General features: G+C 37.8%; 2 protein-coding genes across 3 annotated transcripts in view; one reads left to right on the top strand and one right to left on the bottom strand.

Moving 5' to 3' along the window:
* SLC16A14 (solute carrier family 16 member 14) overlaps window positions 1-13,180 on the top strand; it is a 29,430-nt gene extending 16,250 nt beyond the window's left edge. Inside the window, exons 4-5 of the mRNA XM_038416268.2 lie at window positions 2,649-3,644; window positions 10,361-13,180. Coding sequence (XP_038272196.1) covers window positions 2,649-3,644; window positions 10,361-10,509 — 1,145 coding nt within the window. The 3' untranslated portion in view covers window positions 10,510-13,180. The remainder of the gene's footprint in view (window positions 1-2,648; window positions 3,645-10,360) is intronic.
* Window positions 12,722-21,280, bottom strand: part of FBXO36 (F-box protein 36) — a 66,557-nt gene continuing 57,998 nt past the window's right edge. For both annotated transcript variants that reach the window (XM_038416271.2, XM_043492917.1), the window contains 2 exons: window positions 20,599-20,771; window positions 12,722-16,482 (listed from right to left, as the gene is read on the bottom strand). In XM_038416271.2, the coding sequence (XP_038272199.1) occupies window positions 16,300-16,482; window positions 20,599-20,771 (356 nt within the window). In that variant the 3' untranslated portion in view covers window positions 12,722-16,299. The remainder of the gene's footprint in view (window positions 16,483-20,598; window positions 20,772-21,280) is intronic.

Genomic DNA, 21,280 nt, shown 5'->3' on the forward strand with positions numbered 1-21,280 from the left:
ACTACTCTTTCAGGAACCTCCCCACAGCTGTTTCTCAAATAGCCTACTTGGTGGCTTTCATAATCATCACCTGATCCTTAGCTTTTCAGTCTCATCTGGGAGGTAGCTGAGTCATCACAGATGAGTCTGGGCCCAACTCCCCTTAAGGGATCCGCTGCCCTGAAAAGGACTATCTTTCCAAACTCATTAAGACATGTAAGGTCTGACATAACTTAGTCACATATTGTAGATTGTTGTAACTTCTCAAATGGTCTGAGCTTTTAACATACTGGTTGTCTGTCACACACTAGAGTACCTCCAATCCCAGAATCCCTCATCAGAAGGTAGTTATTCACAGCTGTGAGACAGGATGGCAGACATGACTGCAAGGAATAATTAAGGGACAATTTTTGTGTTTCTTATCTGAGCAACACTTCCATTGAAGAGGCTCTGGATGTAATGTCTCTAGAAAGATGCATTTGCAACATGAAGCAAGATGTAGTTCAGGCTCTCACTGAGCTCAATTGGTGGAAAAAAGATTTGATTTTTTGGTCTTTCCCAAAAGGATAAATCAGAAACTACAAGTTGTATGAAAAAGCTAAGAGTGATGAATATGGACAAAATAAATCTTTTTGGAAATTTTGGTGAGATTGAAATGAAGCTGCCTGCCCCCCAAAATCTTTTAAAGAAATTTCTACAAAATCTGCAGAATTTCTGTAAAGAATTTTCTTCTGCTTTTCTATTCTGGTTGGTATCATTTTATTGATTCTATTAGAGATCACAATGATATCAAAACCGTGATGTATAATTAACTCTCATCAGGCAAGGAGCCTGTACGACTCTTTCCTTATATCTGGAGTACCCTTAGGTACAAAGGAATCAATTCTCTTTTTTTCATCCTGTCCAAGGAAACCAAACCAAAACTATTGAACTGCAGATTGTAATATGTAGAAATAAACAGCTAACATGAAAACCATATCTGTGTTCTCTAGAGAAATCTGACTGGATGTTTCAATTGAGATTGAGAAGAACTGAGACACTATCAGTGGAGTAATTCTGGTAAAAAATTGGAGACGTCAGGGATATTCCCCTGCAATGCCATGAGACCTCCGTTCACTGCAATACCAAAAAAGGTTCCCACACCTGTTCTTTTCTCTCCATTGCCCTTAAAAAAGGGCCTCCAGCACTTACTTACCTTGGCTTCCTCCCAGCAGTGCAGTTAGTGTTCAGGTGGCTCATTGCATGCCCACCCTCCTGCTAACACCATCAGTTTATTTTTTTCCTCTTCCTAACTCCTCTCGATGTACAATCTTCCAAGACCCCCTATTTCCAACAAACTCCTCCAATGTCTTCTCTCCAACCCCCAGGCTCATCTCCATGAATCTCTCCCAGTCTCTCCCATCTTTCTCCCCAGACTCATTCTAACCCTCTCAACACAAAGCCCCTCATTCTCTCTTCCCCAAACTGCCTCTCACCCCAGGCTCTTTCACCTCCCCCACATCCTTCCAGCTTCTTGTCCCTTTCCCAAAATATCCCTCTTGGCTTCCCCTATGTCTCTCCAGTGCCTGTGCACCCCAACAGCTGTCTCCCCTTTGTCCTGGCCCTACATCCCCTGTAGCTGTGTCCCCTGGTTTTGGCCTAGGGAGGGGAATAGAGGGAGCCAGACCCCTTAAGCTCCTCAAACCCTCATATCTGGAGGGGAAGGGCCCATATAAGGATCCTGACATGCCTGTCCAATGGGAGAAGGGGGGACAGAGAGCCCTCTGTTGGCCGGAGGGTACAATTACAGCTGCCACACCTATCTATTAGCTGATGTGGTAATATCTTTTATTCTTAGCTTCTCCTCTCTGTCCTCTCCCCTACACAGCCAGCAAAAATCACGGGGCAGAGAGAGGGAAGAGGGAATGACATTGTCAGCCCCCTCCCTCACAGCTGAAAGTTAAGGGGAGATGTTCCCCTCTGTCATTTTCTATTATTACACCTATAGATACTGTGTTGCATGCAGTGTTGCAATGGGCTTTGGATCAGGCAACAAATGCAGCCCATGGAGTTCTAAAATGTGTCCTACAGTCACCCCACCCTGTAGTTGCGAAGTGAGGAAAAACTGACTAGCTGCAGGTTTTCATCACTCGTGAACTTAAAAATCAAGCAATGTCTATTTGCTGTCAAATAATATACAGGTACAAGCAAATATTATGATGGTGTGCATATACAATTAAAAATTAAAATCTATGTACATTTATTGCCACCTCTACCACTGACTTGCTGCATAACCTTGGGCAAGTTACTTGGGACCTGATTTTCAGAAGTGCTGAACGCTCACAGCTTCTGATGATGTCATATTGAGATATGACTGCTCAACACCTCTGAAAATATCAACAGCCATTAACCTCAATATGGCTTGGTTTTTCTATATGTAAAATGGGACAATACCTACTTTGCAAGGATTAATTTGTGTTTGGAAAGTACTATGAATACTGGATTAAAGTAAATGATAAATGCAAAGTATGTATTTATTATATTTATATACAAATTTGGTATGGTCCTTGTTTTACTGGTATGTTGCTAATGTGGCTCTTGCTGCTGCAGAGTTTGGGCATCCCTGTTGTATACCTTGCTAAATCTGGATGATTTCAATACAGTAGCATGTGACATTTTTATTTTCACAGGTGTTGGGAGTGGCATGGTTTATCTTCCTGCAGTGGTCATGGTAGGACAGTATTTTCAGAAGAGAAGAGCACTAGCTCAGGGACTTAGTACCACTGGAACAGGGTTTGGAACATTTCTAATGACCATTTTACTGAAGTATCTTTGTAAGGAATTTGGATGGAGGAATGCAATGTTCATCCAGGGTGCTGTGTCTCTGAACCTGTGTGTCTGCGGAGCGCTCATGAGGCCACTTTCTTCCAGGAAGGATGCCAATGAAAAGGGTGTTAAGAGAAACAATAGTGAAGATTATCATGCAAAAGCTCTGTTCCACTCCGCAAAGCCCATAAAATCTAATGGGATATTACATGAAGAGCAAGAGAAAAAAGAAGGGCCAGCTAATGACGAAGTGCTTGATAATATTCAAGCTATGAAGTGCAAAGGTAAAACCAGACGTGGAAAGCATTTGTATGCTCTTTGCATTCTCAAGAGAGTGAGCCAGCTGACTGTTACAATCAAGAAGGGGTTTGGAACATGGTACTCCAGCTACTTTGGGGCTACATCACTTTTTACCAATAGAGTATTTGTGGCCTTTGTGTTTTGGGCATTGTTTGCATACAGCAGCTTTGTTATTCCTTTTATTCATCTTCCAGAAATCGTCAAACAGTATAATTTATCCACACAGAATGATGCATTTCCTTTGACCTCGATTATAGCCATAGTTCATATATTTGGTAAGGTGATCCTTGGAATCATCTCTGATTTACCCTGCATCAGTACTTGGAATGTCTTCCTGACAGCTAACTTCACTCTTGTCACCTGTATTCTTATTTTGCCATTAATGCATACATATATTAGCCTGGCAATGGTTTGTGCCCTAATAGGATTTTCCAGTGGGTATTTTTCTCTCATGCCTGTTGTGACTGAAGATTTAGTGGGGACAGAGCACCTTGCAAATGCTTACGGCATCATAATTTGTGCCAATGGGATATCTGCACTGCTAGGACCACCATTTGCAGGTAAATAGTTCAAGTTTCAAATCAAAATGCATATCTGTGACTATATCTGAATTATTATACACTTGTGATATTAAAATAATGTGGATAACAAAATTATAGCAGCTCCCGCTCTGACTGGTGTCCCATTTTACATGTATGTTTACAGAAGACATTCCCCACCTTCAGTACAAACTGCCATCCTTGCAAGTCATTCTAGCTCTGTTACAAACTGTCATTTTTATGGTACATTGTTTAAAATAATTGTATATACAAATTTTCTAGCATAGAAAGGGTTAACATACAGAACCGGCTCTAGGTTTTTTGCGGCCCCAAGCTCAGGTGGTGCTGGTGCTGGAAACGGAGGGAGTGATGTCACTTTCTCCCAGCGCCTGCAGGGGCTTTACCTCCTTCCCCGCCCAGCCGCGCAGATAAGCTCCAATATAAGGTGTGGCACAAGGCAGCACAGCAACCAGTGCGCAGATGAGGCAGTGCAGCCCTGGCTCCCCAGCAGGACTTGCCCCCTCCTTCCCAGGTAGCGGCTGGGCCCTGGCAGCTCAGCATCCTGGGGCTGGGGCTTCCCCTTCCCGCTGCGGCCGGGCGCGTGGTGCCCTCACCCTGTCTAAGTGGCGCAGCTCCAAGAGCGCAACTGCCCCGAAAAAAAAAGGGTGGTTGGAATGCCGCCCCTGGAAATGTGCCACTCCAAGCACGTGCTTGCTTTGCTGGTGCCTAGAGTCGGCCCTGTTAACATATTTACTCCTGTGTTTGTGTATCACAGTTTACACTTGAAGCATGCATATTTCCAGATGAGAAATCTGCTGTAGTAAGGATTGCCACTGTGCACCATGGGAGGGAGATTTCATCGGTGGGGAGCACAGACTGGTTTGTACCATCACCTTCTATGGTGGGTCCACCAGGTAGATTTAAATTGTGTTTGTGCTCCAGCAGCATAGGCTGCCCAATGGATTTGCTTATAAAACTCATCACCAGCTGCCTTGGCTTTGGCCCATTATCAGCCAACACTGTCCATTTTGGGGACTATATTGCATGCTCCTCCCTCGCCCCTGGGAGAAATGAAGTTGCAAGCATTGCTACAGCTCCCCTCAAATGAACTTAGAGGGAATCAAGGCCCTTCACTGTAAGTTATCCAGTACAAAGGAATGGGGAGGCAGGTGACAAAAATACTCCCTAAAAATAATACTTTGGCCCAGACTGTGACTGTCTTTTTTGGGTGCATGAGTCAGAAGAAAGCAATAAGGTGCAATAGGTCATCTTCAGTAGGGGATAGCATGGACACTGAGCTGGGCTAGAGCCACCACCAGCACTGGGAGATCTATAGTCCCTCTCTCTTTCTCTGTACCTGTCAGCAGTGCTGTAATGATGTAGACAAGAACACATGCTGAATCCTTTCAAAGGGGAGCAAAACTACAACTCTACGGTGCATTCTCCCAAACCCTGTCAGCCAGAACTGAGCCCAGTAAGAGTTAACATGCACATATCTCAAGGGTGAATTTGATCTTTAAATAATTTAAAAAAAGACACAGTGATTGTTCTAAAACAGCTAGCCCTTCTGCTTTTATATTATGAACCAATGTGAATTACACGGTAACAGGAGTTTATTTTGTGTTTTGTGCTTCAAACCTTTTGAAACAATCTGAATGCAGAATTGAACTGCATCAGTCAAGGAATTGAGGTTGACGTATGGGCTGTCACCATGCTGAACTTATAATTCTTGAGAAAGATCTTAGAAGGACTTTAACTATATGTGGGTTCTTAAAAGCCTTGTTTTCCTTGAACAAGAAATGTGGACAGCTCATTAAAATGTGCTTGTACAAACAGCAGTTGGAACAGTGTCCTGACTTAACCTGCCTGGCACAGATGTGGTATCAAGCATTCCAAAGAGGAAATAGTGAGGCAATAGCGAAGAGTAAGTGAAGCAACAGTTGGCTTCAATTTCCAGTGTTATTTTAGCTCAGATCTCTTAGATGCAGGTTGTGGCAGGTATATAATTTTGGGGTCAGCATTGGTTAGCTTCTGCAAATTTGAGCCCTGCTTCATTCTAAACTTTCAGTGGAAAGAGTGAAGCTATTTTTAGAGATTGTTCAATATAGAAAACATATTGCATTTTAAGTTTTTAGGTGATCTACCACAATCTTAATATTGTTAAGTAATATTGTTATTTATTACTTGAGCTCAGAACACCAGGATGTGAAGATATACAGAACAAGTTTTCTAAAATATCTCTTTTCAGTAAAACTGCAGCATTTAAAGCTATTTCTCATTGGCACATGTCTGCCAGAAGACTTGCTTGTGTTGAACTTGGGCAGAATTTTAATAATTTAAACTCAATTTCTCCTCTTCTAGAGGCCCATGTTCCATAGGAGGCCAGCATATCCCCAAAGCAGGGTGGTGTTAGTCACAAAGGTGTATGGCCAGAACTGCCTTGGCAGTTGTTCCATAATTGTCCTTTATGGGGTTTCTTCAGAAGCATCTAATTCTGGCCACTGTCTGTGAAGGATATGGAGCAGATGGAACATCGATCTAACCTAACATTACAAATCCTATGTATTGATTCAGTGTATCTCTTCAGAAGTATCTGTTAGCAGCATTCCTATGAGCTCTGGCCATAAACTAAAGCTTCCCCTAGTAGGGAGTTACACAAGGTCACCTGGAATCCACAGCTCCAACCCTAAAACTTCCAGAATCTCAAGGAATATAAGACCAAATCCCAGTTTATTAACAGTAATAGAGGGAAACAAATTAAAAAAACAAACAAAAATCAGGCAAATCCCATACCCTGAAACTGGGCTCTTTTGTTAGGCTCTTTACTACAGGCCATTGCTTAACAAGACCTTGCCCCATACTGATTTCCCCAGACATCTCTTTCAAGCTTAAACTAGTTGCTGAATGGTTGCGCTGTCACAGGGGTGGGTCAGCTGGGCCAAATAATCCACCATCTGTGCCAACTGCCTCATACAACCAATAAAATTGTTGCATGCAAATTAGCTATAGCATAAGGGTGATTAAGTTATCTCTGCTATCATAATGGTCTAGGTTCTTGGTGTGGCATAGATACATGCCTTGCTGTCACACAGGTGTAATTTGTAAAGTAAAAAATGGTTGAGAACTTAAAAATTGGATGGCAACAGACCACAAATCCCAGTGATGATTGAACCTGCTGGTATGTTAAACAAAAAGAACTCTCAGCCATGCTTGTAGCTGTTTCCATTGCTTTACATTGACTCAACAGACATTTTAGGCTTCATAGTGACACAGACAATCCAGCAATCTTATTACATAGACTGTTATATAGATAGTGGAGAGTATTCCTAGACTGCACACCTGTTAAAGGAATAGTACTCTACTGCACTATTTATCTACCCTATTTGTATGAAATCCATCACCACAGCATCAGAAGAAGTTTATAGACATTAATATATTTATCTTTACAACACTCCCGTAAAGTAGAGAAGTATTATCCTCATTTTATAGATGAGGAAACTGAGGCACAAAAATAAGGTAACTAGTCCAAGTTCATAAACAAAAATCAGGAGTAGAGTCAGAAATTAAACCTAGATCTCTGGGTCTCAGTCCAGTACTCTAATCACAATAATTTAACATCCACAAATTCAATTGCCATTGGTAGTAGGTAGCAGGAAGGGGTAAAGTACAACTCCTTGCACCAACTTTTATTAACCTGGCCCCATGATTGACTCACTCAAGAACATAAGACTTGAGTAGTGTAATGTTTTAAATTTACTTTTAAAAAATCAATTGTTTTCAATAGTCTTATGATATAATTAACCAAAACTACATTTTTGCTTTCGATACCAGAGAGTAGTTTCATTACATAAACATTTATTGTGTAACTAGTATTAAATGTGACATATATTACGTAAGGTTATTTTCTTGAAAGAGGGAAATGATATTATTTCCAACATTTGGTCTAAATAATGTACAGATCAAGAGTCTTGTTCATGAGACAATTTTTCATACTATTTCACAGAAGGTGTATCTTCCTGTGGGAACAGTGACAGTACTTTGCATGCTATAGAGTATTTCATCAGAAGATTTGACTATGTTTTATAAATATTAATTAGTTATCACAGCTACCCAGTGATCTGGTTAAGTATTTTATACCCATTTTACATTTGAGTAAACTAAGCCACAGAAGAATGTATTGAATGCACAAGATCACACAATGAGTCAGTGGCACAACCGGGAGCAGAACCCAGGACTCTTCTTTAACTATTAGACAATACTCCTTCCCTTGGAAAATAGAGAAGATGGTGGACTGTACTTTTTCTCTTTGTCCCAGTAAATTTTATGCTTTGTTAATTCAGCTGTTTTTTCCCTCATGAACAAGTTAACCTCCTAATTGTGCAATATGCCGGGCATAATTCCAAGCTGAGGAGTAGAGGAAGAGGGGTGCCAGCAGGGAACAGAGCAAACTAAAAGAGGAGAACCTATGCAGTTCTACATAAAGCAAATTTGTGAAGTCATATTTAAAAGAGATGGTAAATGTTACAGCAGCCCAAATAAATGGGTCACATATTCTGACAATGTACATGCCTGATATGCCATAATTCATTATCATAATTAGGCCCTGATCCTGGAGCTCTTATGTGCACAAAACTCCCATTGAGGTAATTGGGAATTTTATATGACTGAAGACTGCAGGATTGGGCCCTTCGTGACTTGGGCTCAATTGTATCTCCAACCAATCATATGCAACACCCATTAGAATGAATGCTGTGGTCCTTTTTAAGACAATACTCCCATAAACTTCAGAGGTAGTTCCATCTACACAATGACTGTCAGATTGGGCCTTCACCAGGAATTTTATGCATGTATTCAAGTACCTATGTTGGTCTTTTGTATTTAGTACCAACTCCATCACCTACAAAATCACATACATATACTGTAGCTGGGTTAAGTAAAATAAACTGGGTGAAATTCACCCTGTGCATAGTGCTAGCATGAGTCATATGTGTAAGTTAAACCTTCATGCTTCCCTTTACACAGAGGTGAATTTCACCCAAAGAGTTTTTCTGGACTTTTGAGTTAGCAGTCCTGACGGAATAGATTTTTTTCCATTTATTTCCTTCACCTTTTCTTTATTATAATCAGAATTTTTAAAACAACATGCAGAAGTGGCAGGGACAATATGGGTCAGAGAAAGAACAATAATTAAATAGGGTTAGCCAAGCTAGCCCCCTTTGTACTCAGAGGGATGTTGGAAGCAATTTGCTTTATTCCTATCTGTAGCTCCTTGTATAGGATTTATATTTGTTGTCTGGGCTGGAGTTGATGAAAATTGGAGAAACAGAAGCATTCAGAATTTGGTTATCAAGCTTTGCTATTGGGATTTATGTACCAAAAAAGGTACCAAAATCATACATGAAAGAAATCTGAATAAAACAGAAAGTTTGAGTTACAGACTTTAACAAATGAACAGTGTAGGGTCTTCAGATACCTGTATCACACATCCAGAGACTTACAGGAGCCTAGGACTAATTTAGTCTACCTGAGTTTTGAATTTTTGAGTCATTCACTATCTGTGACTTGTTCTAGAGCTTGGATGGAGGACTGAAAACATCTCCATTTACTATTTACATAGTTAGGATGATTGAATAGGAGTCTGGGAGCCAGGAGCTCCTAAAGTTTACCATCTCTGCAACTAACTCACTGTATGGCTTGGGATAATAACTTACTATGTAAGTTTACCATCTGTAAACTGGGATAGTAATACTGATCTTTCAATATGTGGCCTGATTCTCCACTGCCCTGTACCTTGTATAACCATTTATACCTGTGCAAATGTGAATGTAAAATGGTCATTCTGATTTAGCAGCATGTTACATTGATTTTCCACAGGTGTAAATGACTATACCAGGTGCAAAATAGTGGAAAATCAACCCTGTAAAGTGCTTTGTAAATGTTAAATATTAAATTAAATACTAAATATCAGTTGAGCCAGATCCTTACAGTGTAAATCAGTGTAGCTCCACTGAAGTTAATGAAACTATGCTGATTTACACCAGCTGAGGATCAGGGTGTTCCCCAGTGTCTCTATAGTACAACAACATGTTTTCAAGTTTACTTACATTTAACACATTCATTGACAAAACTGATCTTTTCGCAGTTTGCTATACTTTATTCCAAGAAAGGAGGCTGGATACATATGGAAATAATGTTAGTAGTGGTAGTAGTAATTTGATCACATTTTTCTAGTTATGTGAAAACATTGCCCAAAACAAGAATGGATTAAGGCAGGAAGATTCCAAGTGGAGGGGCCTAGGTTTCCTGTCCCTGGATCCCAAGCATTCTTCCTTAAGCTTCCCCGTCCAAAACATTTTGAAAGTCCTAACTCCATATACCTCACTTCAGACTGGGAGTGAAATTCTCCCTTACGGAGAGGACCATCAAAAGGCCTGTGCATATCCGAAGCCCCATTTTGAGGATTTAAATGGGATATAAGTGATGCATAGGCCATGGGTTGGCCTTCTGCATAGGACTGAATAAACCACTGGTTTTTGTTAGTTCATTTCTGTTATTATTGTCTAGAGATGGAGACAATTTCCACTTCATTTCTTTTTAAGAAAAAATTGGTGTCTTGAATGAAGTGTCACATAATAGAATGCATTCATGAGATAAATATGCAGTGTTTTTTGAACATTCCTGTTTTATGTTTCTTTGATATGCTCCCTACTGAAAACTATCTTGTCCTTGTTTTGCAGGTTGGATCTACGACATCACACAAAAATATGATTTTTCTTTTTACATATGCGGTTTGCTTTATATGGTAGGAATAATCTTTTTACTCATTCAACCTTGTATTCAAAAGAAACAATCAAAAGACAAACCCACTGAAAGCACAAAAGTATAGTTCAATTTATGGAATGTTTTGAAAAGAATATATTGGGTTCATGTATCTGTTATATAGCAGTATAAAATTGTTATTCTTACAAGACCAACTGCATTGAAGAGCATCACAGTGAATAATGAATGAGCTGCAAAGTGCTGATATTAAATAATTAGTGGAAATGTGCTTGTAAAAGCAAGTTTACTGTCATACTTATGATTCTTTGCTTAGAACTGTCTCTTTAACAAATATAGACGTTAAGAGCTTTCCAGATGTAATATCACTATTTTTACATTTGGTCAGTGGTTGAAACATTAGTTCTGATTCTTAACTCATGTGCAACAGTTTTACACTGATGAAATTATTGACTGCAATGCAGTTATTGCTGATTTACACTGCTGTGAGAAAAGAATTAGGCCTCACATGAATACTTTCCTAGTCTATATTCCAGCTGATCAGAAATTTGTTGTTGAGTACAAGAAAATGGCTACATTTCTCATCCAGCTACGCAAGTATGTCACTACAATACTAATAATAATTCAAGAATATACATAATTTAATATATTTAAAAGAATGTTTCTGTGATATAAAATTGAGGATTTCTTATATTTTTCTGAAAACACTCTCCAGTCCAAAGAACTCTTTTTGATGTTTTGATTGCAGAACAAATCATCTATTCTCAGCTCATAAGAGAAATGATAAATGAGGTACTTAAATATATTCTGATACCAAACAGCAGTGAAGTAGAACAAACAAAAACTGAGGAAGGATGGGGCATATTAATGGGGTTCTGCAGCAGAAAGGACAGGCAGCAAAACTAGACAATTTATTGCAAGAGTCTATAAGAAAAGTTAATGCATTCAGGTACAGTTTATGGGCCTCCCAATTCTGATCTCAATGCAGCCAAAGTGAACTTCAGTAGTTACTCCCGATTTATATTGGTGCCACTGAGAACAAAATCTGGCCTTTCCTATGATTCTAATTTTGTTTGCATCAATTTTACACCTGTAACTACAGTGGGCCAGACCCAATATATATTGGTGTAGGTCCATTGAAGTGGATTTCCATCAACTCAGTATCAGGCTCATTGACATCAGTGGAGTTATTCCGAATTTACATCAGCATGAGATCAAAATCAGGTCCTGTGTGCTTACAGCTATGTTTTGGAAGACTGAACTTGGCCCTACTCTGGTTGCATTTTATCACCATACAGAAAGGGCAGGTCTACACTATGGGGGAAAGTCGATCTAAGCTATGCAATTTGAGTTATGTTAGTAGCATAACTCAAGTTGAGGTAGCTTAGATCTACTTATTGCAGGGTCCACACTAGGCTATGTCATCTCCCATTGACTCCCCTTACACTTTTTGTTCCGGTGGAGTATTGGAGTCGACGGGAGAGCGATCTGCGGTCAATTTAGTGGGTCTTCACTAGACCTGCTAAATAGACTCCCAGTAGCTCGATCGTCGCAGCGTCAATGTGCTGGTAAGTGGAGACAAGCCAAAAGAATTTGCCTATGTGCAGAACAATCCCTTTAATAACTTCCTCTAGCTGATTTGTTGTAAGGGATGCCTGAGATCTAAGACAGTTACCAATATTCTGTTATGGCATGTTATCTATAGTTTTCTAAGCCTGATTCTTTGCAGGTGAAACATCTTGCCAAGGATTTTCCAGACTGGAGGATGCTTCCAGAAAAAGTTTGAAGTTCCTGGCTACCTTACTTGTTAAAACAGTTTGAAACTGTAAAACATTTTTATTGCAGTCCTTCCTCAGTAATTAATTATTTAACCTAAATAACCAATTTCTCAGGGATAGAACTTGAGAATATTGGGTGAAGCTGGCCAAAGTATGCATTTAGGTTTAGAAATAGTTGCATGGAAGACAGCATGATATTTTATTGAAATTTATTTCAACACAAAATTTATTAAATTACAACTAATTGTGTTGCAACGTAAGAGCACAACATTCACTATGTAAAACTGATCACATTTTTTCAGTGTTGTTTACTTGCTGTAAAATTAGCTATGTAATGCAAAGCATGGAAAAGATAAGTATTTTAACTATTTAAGTGCATTACCTTGTTTTTTTTGACAATATTAAATAACAGAGGGACAATACAGAATGTTTTGTATGGTGCTACATTAATATTTTCCATGCTTTGAGAGACACAACTTGTGATGTAGTGCCTATATTAACTACAAAGTGTCATTTTATTTTCTGGGTTTAAGCTTTATAAAAGTCATAAATGAGGTTTCTGCTTTAATATTGCTTTATGCTGCTGGAATCTATTGAAAACAATTTGTGGTATCCAAATAAACAGAACAAATAAGGGGAAGTTATGAGACCAACATCAATTCTTTAAGTGCAGGTTCAATGTCTTGTTTAGTGTGAATGCTGCTGATAGCTTATTTTAATCAAAGTGACTTATTTTGTTGGGGGACTATATATATGGAAATGGTGATCTTCCATCAATTTCCTTCTTCTTCTTTTTTTTTTTTTTTTTTTTTTAAAAGATATGTGTCTTTTATACTTCTAACTTCACTTTTCCATTTGTCCAAATTGTTTTTATTTCCATATGACTGTAATGAATTAAATGTTGTTCTTTTAAGATATGTGCATATGTCTTTCTATAGAGCTTCTTTTTCTTTTTGGGATAACTGGATCATGTAATGAGAATAAACTTTATATTATAAAATATTTTAATATTTTCTCATTTTTTAATTATGCACTTTTTCATTTTAAAAGTAAAGACACTTTTAAGGTCCCTTCTGACTTTAGTATCTATGAATCTATGAATACTCCTGCAAAGTAAGGGCTAAATGTTTCTCCTCACCTCTGCAGAGGGGACAGTAATCTGGTTGGTCCAGGAAGTGGGGAGATAGCCATTCTTGGCATCATTTCCCACTCAATCTAGCATAATTACCGATTTAAATTAATGCTGAATTTAGGTGGTTTCTCCCTTCATAATCTGAAAGGCCCCCTGAGCAGATTCTGGGAGCAGAAACTGCCAAGGAAATCCAGGGAAATCTAAATCCACTAAGCTTTCATGAAGCTAAGGAAAGAGGCTCCATTGTCGAGTAGCTATGCTCATGCATTGCTGTTCTTTATAAATTCCTTTTTTATTTTAGAGTTGCCCTTTGAGTGTTTTATTCTCTAAGGACTGGAATCTTGTAAATATAGTATCTTTAAATAAAATCACATAAGTCCTGATCCTACAAATTTATAGACACAATGAATTTATAAATGTAAGTAGTCCCAGTGACTTAAAGTGGACCACTCACATGGATAAAGTTAAGAACGTGCTTCAGTGTTTGAAAGGTTCAGGGACTTCTTCCTAATGCTCTTTACTATTAGCAAAATATTTAGGGGATATCTGTATACAATTCCAGTGCAAAGTAAATTTACTCCGATTAGCACATTTCTTCCAAAATTTAAAGTACTACTAGAATGACATATTCAGAAAAAAAATATGAAATAAGAGAAAATATATTTTGGACTATCTGAATAAATCATTTTGTAGAATCTACACTTTTATTTCTTAATTAACAATTTACAGTAGATTTACAAACTGCATTTTTAATACTTGACATTTAAACCAGTTTTTAAAAATCATGGGCCAGCACTGATGATAATGGAGCTTTGCAAATTTGCACCACTTGAGAATCTGGCCCAAAGAGAATATGGCATTTGTTCTAAAGTAAATAATAATATAACAAAAGTAACTAAAGATCATCACAAAAAGGGAAAATATTCCTCTGGCAAACTGTTGGCAAGTAAATAGCTTTATAGCATGAATATGGTCACATTTATCTATAAACTCCAAGGGTATACCATACATTGCATGTTTTACAAAGATTAGAAACTTCCATAGAATATATATTTAATACCATTTCATTTTGAATGGTGACCTTGGAGAAGGGTGGAAATGGTGAAAAATTGGCACTAGATACAAAGAATCACAACTTAGATTATGTTTAATATAATGATAATACAAGGCTTCATCAATAAAAAATAGCACAACACCCTGTAAAATTAGAGAAGTTAAAGATCAAAACTTGTCTAACTGCCTTTCATGCTACTGTAATTAGCACCTTAGTTTGATCATTACAGTTAGTTTGATCATTTACCAGTGCATCAGTCACTCTGGTGGCCATACTTAAATTATTGTATAAATTGTTAGTGGCATTTGTTCAGGATTAAGTTACTTATATGTATACTTACTATAGCCAAAATATACATGGCTCTACTAAAACATTTCAAATAACCAGCTACATATTTAAGGGCCCAAGCCCAGTAACCCTCTCTCACAAGTGTAGTCCTTACTCATACAATAAGACAACAATAAGTAAGTCTTGGTTTCAATAAGACTACTTTTGTGAATAAGGACCATTTGCATTATAAAAGTTTGTGTTATAAATAAACTAGGTCACCTTGAGCATTCTGGCTTTACTTGGGTGCCTAAAGCTAATCACCTAAATCCATATTTAGGCACCTAAACAAAATGACCTGATTTTCAGAGGTACTGAATACTATGAACTCACATCAACATCAGCTCAACATATAAAATAAATCAAGCCACTTTTTAGTGAATTCAGGTGACTAACTTTAGGCATTCCAGTGCAACCACGTTGGCCTTAATTTTTTGTGATGTTATCATTAGTACAGTGCCAAATCCTGCAGGTCTTACTTACGAAGACTAACTGAAGTTTGTGGGAGTTTAGCTGAGTAAATCATGCAGCTTTTAGGCCATTTTATGGAAAAAATGCAAGCATTGGTATTAATGCTAAATATTTAAACCTAGTCAATAACACATGGTAGACATTAATTAATAATTTAAGGATAGTAATACTTGACCTCTGGATTGTTGATGTTACTGTTGTAATTAACAACATTTAAGATGAAATTCTAAGCTATGTAAAATATTTTCTTAATGGATTTGTCAGCTCTTTTTGGTAGGAACATTATTGATGTGCTACAATGCAAAGAGCCAATAGTTAATATTATTTTATAATTGAAAATATTCTTAAGTGAATGTAGAACTCAAAGGTATAACACAGTCATAACACAGGCAACTCTAGTCCATTATCATCAGGAGTTCCTGCATAGGCAGAAGCAGTGAAAATTTCACCCATATACCATCCTTCCAGTGTTCTCAAACCATGACCTGAAGCAGCTATCTAAAAGGAAGAGGGTAATGTGGTATACATACCCATTCAGTTCTTGGTTTCTAATGACATTTTCCCTTAGTGACAGAGTGCTGATTTGCTTATTTGTTTGAATTTTAGACATCTAGACTACAGAGGACGTTCACTAATTTTAAATTCATTTTAATGTAGTTCAAATTTTGGACCCAAGATACCTGCTGGTCACCTTTTAACATTTCACATTTGCCATGGTGGCCAGTAAACAGTCAGCATTTACCAATGGTTTCTACACAATAAGAACTGACATACCACATTTCTCCCTATTTCTTAGGAAATAACTGTGGCAACATTATGATATCTGTTGTCAAATTCTGTTCAAATGGTAACCACTGTATATGTAAACTTATTATATCTATATATCTCTATATAAACTTTATATATATATATATATATATATATGGAGCTTGAACCTTTTCTATTGCTGGTGGTAGCTGGGAGCCTGATTAATAAGATTCCAGTCTATAAAAGGCAATGTTGTTTATGTATTGCTTCCATTATGCTTTACGTATACTGTTTTAATAGCCTAATTTTTTTCAGTAAAAGTAACCAATTATACTGTAATATACAAGTCCGCACTTACAACTTTTGCCCATAATGAAAAAGCATGCTGCTTTATTTAGTCTTTGAATCATCTTGTTTCTGCCTCCTTCTTCGGAGCTGCAGCTGAAGCTGAAGCTTGTTTGTGAAGAAGAACTGCTTCCAACCCACTTCCTCTGCCAGTGCTCTCATTTCAGGGGTAATTGTACCACACAAATTCTGCACAATTTTCTCCCACAGTGTGTCAGAGTTGCATATCTATTTATAAGAGAAAGTAGGCAGGGTTAATCTGGTTTAAACAAACATAGCCAGACATATTCAATGTTTACTGACCATTTTGTTTTCAAAAACCCGGCATAGGACAATTCAGCCCATTGTATATTAAGTTAGCTTTATATACAAGAATGTGATCTTTTGGGAAAAAAATCCCACAGACCTTCTTTAGGTAAACTTACAATAACTTCAGTACAAGTTTTGCCCAAGTAAGGACTGCGTCCCGGTTGCAGGATTTGACTCTTGTTATATGTCTTTGTTGGTCTTGTACATGGTATTATATATTCTGTAAATTATTGTCATGGTTTCTTTCAGTATACTGTTCAAAAATATTTTCTCCATCTGTTGTGACAAAGAGAACACATAGGGCCACACTGTCTGCTGATATATATTGGCACAGCTCCACTGAAATCAATGGAGTTGTGCCAGTCTATACCAGAAAATTTGGCCCATGTTATTTACAAATCATATCACAAATATATATACATGTGTTTGTGGTAAAGAAAAAGGGCCAAATCTATTTATTTGTGGTGTTATACTATGAGACTCTCTGGATTTATATCAGATTAATTTGGCCCAATGGCCCTATGCAACTGAAAGAAGCTTTCACAAGAATTGTCAGTTCTGGAGATGGGTTGTGATTCCTGGGCGATGCTTCCCATTTTTGAATGACTGCATAAATAGAATGTTGTGGAAACAATCATATTGGCCATTATAGCATAAGCAGAAAGAGTAAATGAAGGTTTTTTTTCAGGTATGGTACAACCATCATAAAAGAGTAATTATTAGGAAGACTGGGTGCATCAGTATAATCATTATATCCAATCTTTAAAATAAGTGATCCTGGAAGATACTGAATCTGATTCTCCCCTCACATAAGTTTTACAATGGGTTTATTGGTACAACCCCTCTGTAATGAATGGAATTGCACTGATGTAATGCTATAATTTGGTCCCAATATCCGTTCCACTGCTGAGTAGTGGTGGTTATATTACCAGCATATTATATGCTGGGTTATCTGACCAAAATGGGAAGACAGGGATCATGGAAAATATTGCTTCAAATACTGCTGAAAGAAGAAAAAGGGGTGAATTTTAAAAGCTTTCCTAAAATTTCTGATTGTTATATTTCTCTGTTCTGTTGTGCCTAGAAAATTGGTAATTATATTAAATTGAAAATATTGGAGACAATCTTTTTAGTATTTCATACACAATATATAAAACAGTGCAAATCTCAATTCAATATTATTGTTTTCTTCTTTCAGTCATAGTGGATTTCTGAATATATAACACAACAGACAGCTTTCAGTGTTAGAAACTTTGATGAGATTATGCTCTCTATTATAGTGGCTTAAATTGGAAATAACTCCCCAGAACTCATGGATTTACACTAGTTTTACTCCAGTGTAAGTGTGAGCAAATCAGACTCTATAGTTACAGTACATCAAAAATGTTTATCTTCAGGTTTGCATCGTGGATATAGCCCCCTCTGGTGGTTATTTTAGTTCACAGAAAGGTAAGTAACAATTTTTACAATTAAAATAATTGCCTTTGTAGAACCATTTAAAATCCACAAACAAGGTAAACTAAGAAATCTACTGAGACTGTGATGGAAAATACCATGTTATGTATTTCAGTAAACACTGATATTTTGAAAAACTCGCAGTGCTTGAGTGGTGGTGTTCAGATTACGGCAACTGCAGTCATTCCTTACTTGATTTTATAAAACAGCTTCTTTTACACTGTTTTTGTTTTAAAATATTACACAGTGAAAATAAAAAAATAAAGAATACTTTGAAACTGGCATTGGAATAAACCTAGATACTAAATTCTGGACAGAAAAACATGATGAGATTTATGCTTAGAATTACCTGGTGAAAAAATAAACAAACATGTGAGTATGCAAGCAAATAAAAGTGAACATATTTAAAAGTGCAAGAATATTTTTGCTGATAATCTGGGTCTTTGACAAGAACAGGAAATAGAAGGTTGACTGTAGTAATAATGGGATGGAGGGCAAAAGATGGCACACAGCAAGAGCCACCAGTAGCAAAACTGGAGATTATATAGGAGTCTTTGCAGGATACTTGTGGCCATGATACTTAGCCAGAATATTTGGTAAGAGCTGGAAATGAGAGGACGCAGCTACCTATTTCTTTAATTTATCGTGGAAAGGAAGAAAAAAGCTTTGGGTTGATAATTTGGTAATGAAAAAGGGCCCTGCTGTGTCCTGCAAGGATCCATGGTTGGGAAAGAAATGATAAATAATTTACTACAATCTCACAGAAATAGCAGTCTTTTCATTCCCTTGAACACAAAGACTGCTCCAGTTTAGTGCTCATGGTCAATGTTTCCTCTTCAGAGAAAATGAGGAGCGGAGTCATGGCACTACCTGAGCCCTAATCATTGGGCCCAGTGATCAGGACAGTGTACAGTGGGCCCGGCAAGGGTAGTCAATAGGCAGACTGTGAGCCAAATCCAGACTGCCAGATGCTTTTGAACAGACCTCAACATCTTTTTATTTATTACTTATTATCATTGTTATTTTTTATTATTTTCTCCAAAGTCTGGATATTGACTATAGCTTGACCAAGAAATTTGGACCGTAACCAAAAGAAAAAAAAAATTGACTATCCCTGGTCACCCAGTTCCATTATGGCACAGCAGCCATGTTTACCTCCACTCCTGGAGGCACTGTATGTACATGAGGCGAAAGCCTCCAGAAGCTTTGGTTGGGCTGGTGAGTCTATTCCATTGCCTCTATTGCATGCTTTGCTTTACTGTCATAACTGAGCCCAATGTCCACAAGAATATTAGCATAGTTTAGAAATATTATTTCTCCTCAGTTGAGATTCTGAGTATCCAAAAGGTGAAAAAGAAAGGTTTACTTTGTAAAAGAAAAGATCTAAATACTATTTGATTATATGGTCAATATTACATCATGCACTCACTGCCAGAGGGCCATTCATGTCAGTTCACAGTGTTGCAGAGACTCATCCTCTTTACCCCCTTGTGTCCTGCATCTGCAATGGTCTGCCACCTCAATGGCCTAACCCTCTGGCCAGGTCAGCTCTTAGTCCAGTCTCCTTCCAGGGTTAGAAGAAACCATATTAAATGTGAAATCAAAATAACCACATGGATGTTAAAGTCCATAACAAACGCTAGTCCTTCATAGAGACCCAAGGCCAATGTTGTCAAGGCTAGGCCCCTGGCTAAGCCAGGTTTCTTGGGTTAGGACACTGAAAATTATCTGGCTGCAAACTGGCCGAATAAAACTAGTCAGTCCAAGCCAGCTGACCCTGTCCTGGCTTCATTCAGAACTGGTTCCTAGTAAAAGCTGCCAGCCCTTTTCATCTGGCCTACTGGGCTTTGATTGGCTCCTGCCTGCTCCCAGCCCTTCTAGATACCGGAGGACCAACTCTCACTGGTTCTGTTTGCAGCTGATCAAGAGACACCTCTCTATGCAACCTCTGGAGGTCTGAACTCACTGCTCTTCCCTTCCAGCAGGGTACCTTCTTATGGCAGGATTGCCACATTGGTGGGGCCTCTGGCAGGAACAGCGAATACCTAGTAAAGCCCCTCATAGTTCCATATAATAAAGGACTCCACACCACAGGTGAATTAGCCTAACTTAACTTTTGAATACAGTTGATTTTGAAAACAACAATACTGATAATTTTGTACTGCTAATTGTAATTGATATTACATTATGACAAATTATATAGCCTCAGCTGCATCATCATAAGCCCACTGACATCAGCAGGGTTGCATGGGTAATTTTCTTTAAAATATTTCTATGATTTCTTTAAAGTTGAGACTATCCATTAAGAATGCTTTTGTAATACACATGAGTGTATTATACTCCATGGAGCCTGATCTTGCACTGCTAAACCCGTGCAATGACAGCAAGGTCTTAAATACTCTGTATGCTATAGAGCATGGGTCCAGTCCTTCAAATACTTAATACTGAGAATAGCGTTTATTACCTGAATAATCTTAAAGGTACACATGTGTAAAGGATGTGTGTGTTAAAAATGAACTAAATGAGGAGAATGTGCCAAAGCAAAACTAATACTTAAAATAAATTGTAAATGTTTTTTACCGTTTCAAATCTGTGTGAAACTTGAGAAAGCCTGGCAATATCTTCAAGCTCCAGAAAGGAAATGATGTACAGGAGCAATGAGTCAGGAAGCCGTTCCAGGAAGTCAAAGTTACCCCGGCACAGATTGAAGATATGTTCCAGAATGTTGGCACCAAAAATTACAGCAATTTGAACTGTGATTCAAAGAAACCCAACAAAGAAAGAGATTTGCAAATGCCTTTACATTCCCTCCCAATGCATAGGGATAATCTTAAATGTATCTTCCAAAAACAGAATAACTCCAATTTAAAAGGTAAGCAGATACATTTCTGGATGTTTTCTAGATAAACACAATTCTGAAAACCCTTAGCATTTATAATATAAAATATAATATTCTAGTTTTGTTCCATGTACGGAGCTACCACAGACATCAATAGGAGTCTTCCATAGGATAGGATAGGCTCAAAATTTGGACATTGACCAGCATAGCTCTAATTCTTCTCTGCTCACTACTGAACTTTGATGTCAGCAAAGCAGCAGCAATAAGACTTAGCTGAAACTTGTCAAATCCCATTTTGCGCACATAAGAGATATTAAATACAAGTTTTTTATATTGTGCTATGGACTAATGAGTAGATTTGGAAAAACAAACAATGAAAATTGCATTCATTTTTAAAATGGTTCCAACTTTGCAATTTTGTTG

This window comes from Dermochelys coriacea, chromosome 9 (genome assembly GCF_009764565.3).
Source record: "Dermochelys coriacea isolate rDerCor1 chromosome 9, rDerCor1.pri.v4, whole genome shotgun sequence".
Classification (NCBI taxonomy): domain Eukaryota; kingdom Metazoa; phylum Chordata; order Testudines; family Dermochelyidae; genus Dermochelys; species Dermochelys coriacea.